The sequence below is a fragment of the Crocuta crocuta genome, unplaced genomic scaffold (genome assembly GCF_008692635.1).
Source record: "Crocuta crocuta isolate KB4526 unplaced genomic scaffold, BGI_CrCroc_1.0 scaffold129, whole genome shotgun sequence".
NCBI lineage: Eukaryota > Metazoa > Chordata > Mammalia > Carnivora > Hyaenidae > Crocuta > Crocuta crocuta.
In genome coordinates, this window is record NW_027551571.1 from 3,361,955 (window position 1) to 3,369,421 (window position 7,467).

Sequence of the window (7,467 nt, forward strand, 5' to 3'; positions counted from 1 at the left end):
TCTCTCTCAAAAATAAAATATTTTTAAAAAATAAAAAATTAAAGAAATGGGGTGTCTGGCAGGCTCAGTCAGAGGAGCAAGCGCCTCTTGATCTCAGGGCCTGGGTTCGAGGCTCATGTTGGGTGCAGAGAGTACTAAAAATAAAAACACTGTAAATAAATAAATATGCAAGAAAGTATAAGTGTCTGTTTTTCAACACTGTGAAAATGCAGAAGGTAAACGTGGAAAATTAAAGGTGGATTAAAGATCGATGTTATTATGTGCCTGTGATTTTGACCGTGATCTGCATGGGGCCCCGTGGCTAATGTGTTCTTCCTCACCCTGCACAGGTTAGTCATACCTTTCATTCTTTGGCTTTCACAACAGCAAACTCCCACTGGGGGCCACAGCAGGAAGGGCAGCCGGGACCCTGCGGGCTGTGTCATACATGAGTAACACATGACGTCTGGGGAGGTGGCTGTATCACTATGCAGGCTGAGGCTCTCTGCGGGAGGGGGAGGCAGACAGAGAGCAAGGTCGTGATCTGTACCCAGTTCATTCAAAGGCTCGCATTGACCGCCAAGACAGGTGAAAGGTAAGGCTGAGAGGGGCAGAGGCCACCCCCTGCTCAGCCTTCAGCCTTGGCCCCGTTCCAACTTTCATTTTCACAATCAGGAAAATCGAAACTTGAGCTCAGCTGAGAGCTATTCAGAGGTGTGTCCTTACTGCACCACGTGACAGGTTGCCCCTGGCACATAAAAGCCTTGTCTCCAGGCAGCAGGACAGCCTCAGGGCGCCCGGCCACCATGTGGATGCTCCTGCCTGAGGCTGTGGCTGCAAAGCTGCTGAGAGCTTTCAGGAAGCCCCTGAGCTCTCTCTGGAGCAGCCTGGTCCTCTGGTTCTTCTGGCTCCGGGCTGCAGTCTGGCTGGCAGGGAGCGACAGCCGCCGGCCACCGCGGCCTGCTCGGGGGACACCGCAGGGGAGCGCAGGGGACGATGGGGAGGGCTCAGACCAGCCCACCACCCCCAGCAGCGTCAACTACCACTTCACTCGCCAGTGCAACTATAAGTGTGGCTTCTGCTTCCACACGGCCAAGACGTCCTTCGTGCTGCCCCTGGACGAGGCCAAGCGAGGGCTGCGGCTGCTGCAGGAAGCCGGTGAGTCCCCAGGCCCTGGAGGGAGTCGGGGTGCGGCCGCGGGGTTGGGGGCGCACACAGGTGTCAGAGCTCCTGCAGAATGTGAGGTGCTTCCGTCCCGTCCTGCAAGGGAGAATCGGGGTGAATTGGGGGTGGGTGCCTGGGCCTTGGGAGCTGGCTGGCTCAGCCGGGAGGAGGTGCAGACCCATCCCTCCGACGGCCTCTGCAGGAGCAGAGGGAGGTCCGTGCACCTGCTGGGCCCCCAGTGCTTCCCGCCTTCCCCGCGTGCGCCAGGAAGCAGGTTGGAAGGGTTCTGCTACTTTCTGAGTTTGTCCAAAGCACCAACGGAGGGGGTGTTCCAGAAACGGTTAATGAAAGGGAAGTGGAAAACCAAGCCAAAAACTCTGACTTAGGAACTGCAACGTTCGAGACTCTTTCTTCGGATGATGTATGTGCTCCTCCAGCGAAACCTTAAAGAAACTACTTACAGTACAAATATGGCAATGACTTTGTTCCCAGGACCTGTTTCACCACAGTAGTAACCTGAGGCATCTCAGAGAAGGCCCGGCACATATAGAATTCCGAGGCAACATCTTTCACTCCCGACCCGTTCTCTCTTCTCCCCGGGCCTCCCGTCTTTCCTGGAGCACCTGGGAAGCTGCCGACTTCAGCAACCTTTGTTGCTGTCTTGTCGCTTTTACAGAAGTGTAGCATGCGTACGCAAAGTTGCGCACACCCAGAGGGTACAGCTGGAGGAACTGCACCAAGTACCCACACCCAGGTAGCACTCAGACCACATCCCAGCACATCTCCAGAAACATCTCCCTTCCATCGATGCCCCGCCCCCCCCAAGGGCACCCATGAATCTGTCTTCTAACAGATGACTTTGCCTGATTTTGTACTTCATTTTTTTAAAAAACACACCTCAATCTTTTTTAAATTAATGTTTAGTTTTGAGAGAGAGAGAGAGAGACCGAGAGACAGAGCATGAGTGGGAGAGGAGCAGAAAGAGAGGGAGACACAGAATCGGAAGCAGGCTTCAGGCTCCGAGATGTCAGTACAGAGCCCGATGCAGGGCTCGAACTCACCAACTGCGAGATCATGACCTGAGCCGAAGTTAGCGCTCAACTGACTGAGCCACCCAGGTGCCCCTGATTTTGTTCTTTACATAATGGAATTAAACAGTTTGCACTGAGCAGGATCTGACTCTTTCTGTTCCCCGTGATGTTTGCTCAATCATCCACAGCCATTCAGCCAACTACGGACCCACCTCACTTTTCCCAGTGAGGTCTAGCTCAGGGTCTCCCCGTTCCTCAGCTGAATTGCTGCAATTCTTTTAATTGTCTCTGCCGCCCTGTGGGGACCTGGACATCCTCTACCCCAATGCCCTGATTGCCCTATGCTCCAGGCACATCATGTTATACTCATCCCTCCCACCCCCCACCTGCATGAATCAGACCTGTGATCATGCTTTCCTCTCTTTATGGAATGCCTTCTCTCCTTCATTTGTGATCCCATGGTGCGTGCTACAACTGTGGATTATACTACTTTTTAAATCGTACTGTTATGTTTTATTTCTTTTTTTTAATGTTTATTTCTGAGAGAGAGAGACAGACAGAACGAACGTGAGCAGGAGAGGGCAGAGAGAGGGGGAGACACAGAATCCAAAGCAGGCTCCAGGCTCTGAGCTGTCAGCACAGAGCCCGACGCGGGGCTCCAGTTCACAAACCGTGACATCGTGACCTGAGTCTAAGTCAGATGCTTAACCGACTGAGCCCCCCAGGTGCCCCACATTGGTTTATTTTTAATACCTGGGTCCCCAAAGAGTTTGAGTGCCAAGGCTGAATTTTAGCCTTCTGTGTATCTCTGTGCCTAGCAGAATATCTAGAATGTAATAGGGGTTAATTAATGCTCTGGGAGAGATGGACGAATGGGTGAATGGATGAATAAAGGGAGGTGTGATGTCCTGGAAAGAACTCAGACTCTTGACTTGCAAGGCAGGACTTGAGCTCCTAATCTAGCACTTATATGACTCGCCAAGACATTTAGCTTTTCTGAATATGAATTTGCTAGTCTTTAAAATGTGCGTAATAAAAATAACCCATATACCAAACTCAAAAAGTTGCTACAAGGCACAGATAAGCAAACGATCAGGTGTTTTTTAATAAAGCATAAACTATTTTAGTTATTATTAATACTCTTATATGGTGACCTCTCAGTTTTAAGTAAATAAAATCAGTTTCTTAAAATGATTAAGGTGTAGTATAGGTCAGGTGTCCTGTCGGTGTAATTTTTGGCTAAAATAGGAAAATCTACTTTGGTGATGATTAAAAATTTAAATCTAAATGTAAATTATTTTTAAAATTGAATTGTACTACCCTGGCTCAAGATGCTTCTCCAGTATATTATTGACGTCTCTTGCTTTTACACAGAAAAGATGGAATAGAAGTTAGCCAGTGTGGGCGTCAGGGGTGATCTGGGCTGTAATATGATCACTGCTTGCATGTTAAGGTCATTGTGAAGTCATTATTCCTCATCTAAGATCTTAACTCTGCATCTATATCCTGTTCCTTTCCCTCTCCCTTTTATCCCTTCTACCTCTTACCCTCAAACTCGTCAGGGCCCACTGGCCAATACACTGTCTCATGTTCTCCAGTTTATCTGACCCTGTTTAATGAACATCTGACACTTTAAGGAATAAGGATGTTTTTATTAAATATAATGACGGCCACACAAGCAGGCCCCTAGCATTCAACAGTGAGGTGATGGCACTTATCACTGCCCGGTCATAGACACTCTGGAGAGTGAAAGGCTGTGTTGGAAAGAATAACATGTGGCTCTGGTCTGCCCTCAAATAGGACTGCCTTGGGCAAGTGGGGGGTGGGGACGTTGGGGGATGGGGCGGGGAAGGGCAGCCCTGCTGACAAAATGGAAAGTTTTGGAGCTTCGACATCCATCTTAGCATTTTTTCCCCTAGCTTTATGCTCGTGAGTAATTCCTTGAACCTCTCTGGGCTCCAACCCTGCAGCTAAAAACCAGGATGGAGCACCTGGGTGGCTCAGTCGGTTAAGCTTCCAACTCTTGATTTCAGCCCAGGTCATGATCTTGCCGTTGGTGAGTTCGAGTCCCACGTCGGGGTCTGCGCTGACAGTGCGCAGCCTGCTGGGGACTCCCTCTCTCTCTCCTCTCTCCCTGCCCCTCCCCAACTCGTGTAAGTTCATGCACATGTGTGCGCATGCACTCTCTCTCTCTCAAAAATAAACAAATAAACTTTAATAAAGAAATATATAAATAAAAGCCAGGATCATGATCCTTCCCTTGCCGAATTGTTTACGGATGAATTGCTTGCCTTAACCGTGTTCCACCGGGTGAGATGTGGGTAGGCCAGACGCAGATCAAGAGAGAGAAACTGGAAAGAGATGTACAGTTTGTTCCACACCGTTCCCTGGGGAGAGCACCACCCACCACGCAGGCGTACATGGAAGTACTAGCTCAGCCACCAGGAAGAGGAAGAAGGCGCACTGTGGACATGCCCCCCACTGTGGTTTTCGCAGGAAGGAACTGACGGGCAGGCGAAGCTGGCTTAGCATGGGCCCCATGAGATCAGGACACAGGGCCCGGTTGTCTGAGATCCTCCCCTGGGATGCAGACGGCAGAGTACGGTGGCCCAGAGTGAGAGCCTCGGAGATCAGGTGGTTGGGGTGTTGACTTCCTTGGCTGATCAAGAAAAGGACCTGCCCAGGGGCGCCCGGGTGGCTCAGTCGGTTAAGCATCCAACTTCGGCTCAGGTCATGATCTCACGGTTCATGGGTTCGAGCCCCGCGTCGGGCTCTGTGCTGACAGCTCAGAGCCTGGAGCTGCTTCAGATTCTGTGTTTCCCTCTCTCTCTGCCCCTCCCCTGCTCACGCTGCCTCTCTCTCTCTCTCAGAAATAAATAAAACATTAAAAAAAGAAAAAAAGAAAAAAAGAAAAAAGAAAAGAAAAGGACCTGCCCAGCCCTCAGCCAGGACCTCAAAACCGAGTCAGGACAGCATTTTAAAAGCTGACCTACAGCGAGTTTGCACGAACGAAATGTCCAAGCACAGGATTCTGTACTTAGTAGGTACAAAGCTGGTGGAATGGATGTTAACAAGTACAGTTCTCTGGGAGTTTTGTGGCGTACTGTGCTGTTTGGCCCTGGATAAGGTCCCCCGCCTTCTCTGTTAGTTTATTCGGTGCTTCTAGTGACTTTATCCTGATGACCAAGTCCGTTTGCTGCCCTTGCTGGCCTTGTGCTGCTTCTCTGGCCTCTGACCCCCGCACATGCTTCTGTTGTGCAGCCTGCCACCCGGTGCCCTTCCCTCCCGTGCTCTGGAGCGTGGTGGCTGCTGTCTCGCATCTGAGCAGGCTGTGTGGTGCCTGAGCTATCAGCACCTTCAGCGTCCTCTGAAGCACCCATTTCAGACTTCTCATAGTGGAGCTCGTTGCTTACTGATTAAGGTTCATTCTGGAAATGACCCGCTCCGGTAATGCCGCGAGTACAGAGCGTTTCATAAAGACGCAGTCAACTGAGTTGAACTGCACTGAATTAAAAATGAACTGCACTGGGACAGTAGCACTATGTAAATTCTTAAATGTATTTAGACCTTCTGGACCTTCTACCTAACGCCCTTCCAATCTTTCCTTCATGCCACGGAAGTGCCAATAGCGTCATTGAACGGAGGGGAATAAACCCACAAAGAAATCCAGATTGCCGTGCAGAGCGATTACTTGGACACCCTTCAGTACGTGTCTGCAGCGCAGCGGCTGTAAGAGGCTCGCCGGAGGGCTGCACGGAATGAAGGACATTTCAAAGATGGGAAGCATTTTAGGCCAGAAGTTCAGCGTTGATCCAGTCGTAGGGGTGAGACGGGAGGGAGGAGATAAAGGCAGAGCCACTGCTCTCCCCAACGCGGGCAGAGGGGGTCCCTCTCCAAGTCCTGCAATGACAGAAGGCTTCTGTCCTGAAGGATCCAGACCACCACAGCTGAGCTCAGGGATCCCAGGTGGGGCTGGGAGGAGAGAAGCGCCATACTGAAGACCAGGAGCGTTTGGGGGTGGGCGGTGAGAACCTGCCTGCTGGTAGTTTCCCGGGCACAGGCAGCCAGGTGGTAAGGCATAGGAGAGATTAAGGGTCTTCTCCAGGAGACCAAAATGTCCCAGAGGAAAGACCAAGGCTATCAGCATGTGGGGCAGAACCCAGTGAATAAATCGTTTCTCACTCCGTCACTCTGTAGCGAAACCCTCCATCTGAGCGGTTTCTTCCTGAATCACAGAAATTCCATTCCACTCTTTTATGTTTATTACACAAATAGAAACATGAAAATAAAAGGCAGACGCCAAAACAAATCAGCAGAGAGAAGAGAGGAAACCTTCAGAAACCAATCTGTAACTGATAATCCCAGAAAGAGGAGAGGGAAATTATTACGCATAAGAAATAATGTGATGCTAAGAAAATAGTCAGGATATGGGAGAGTCTGGGGAATGGAAACAGATTTCTAAAATTAGAATTTTAATAGAAAGACTAAAAGATAAGGTCCTGGGAAAATGGGGCTCCAGAGACACAGCCCGAGGGCCTGGCGGTTCCAAGCCTGAGCACCAGCACACCGGCAATAAGACGTCCAGAGAGAAAACAAGGCTGGAGAAGAGGTTAGAGTTGCGAACAAAGTAGTAGGAGAGCTCTCCCGTTGCAAAATGAGCTGTACTTTTCCATCAAGGACCTGCCACGTGGCCAGAATAATGTATAGAGAAAGATCTCACTGAGGCACGTCACCTTAAAATTTGGAGACATCGGAAAGAAAGATTCTGGAAGGGGGGGAAAACATGCCTTTCAAAAGGACTACAAATCAAAGTATTCTCAGGCTTCCTAGCAAGAATATGAAGACCTGAAGACAACGAGGCAGAGTCATGCCCTTAAAACTCCAAGGGCAAAGTGATTTCACCCAGAATACTATACCCAGTCAAACTGTTGATCACAGATGTATTTTGAAACATATAAGTCCTATAGTTTGCAATGTTTTCAAAAGGCTTTTCCAAAATAAGGGAGTAAGTCGAGAGAGGAAAGGGCAGAATTTGGGGACAAGAGGCATCTTGCACGCAGGAGACTGAAGTGACGCCCCAGGGCAGTGTGGGGGCTCTCTCGGCCTGAGAATGTCCCAGAAAGACCATTCTGGAGGGGCTGGGGGAGGTTTTCTGCACATCTCTGTGTTGATTCATCACCCCCTTTGCCTCCTAAGCAAATCTCTCATCCGTGTAACTGATACCCTATTGAGATGCATCTGCGTTAAAGCAGGGGCGAAGGGTGAGGCCCTGGGTTAAGTATATGTTAGCCCG

The 7,467-nt window shown here is 49.9% G+C and overlaps 1 protein-coding gene across 1 annotated transcript in view; it reads left to right on the plus strand.

Moving 5' to 3' along the window:
* Nucleotides 1-770: 770 nt before the first annotated feature.
* RSAD2 (radical S-adenosyl methionine domain containing 2) overlaps nt 771-7,467 on the plus strand; it is a 19,502-nt gene continuing 12,805 nt past the window's right edge. The window contains exon 1 of the mRNA XM_077750974.1: nt 771-1,137. Within this exon, the coding sequence (XP_077607100.1) occupies nt 786-1,137 (352 nt within the window). The 5' untranslated portion in view covers nt 771-785. The remainder of the gene's footprint in view (nt 1,138-7,467) is intronic.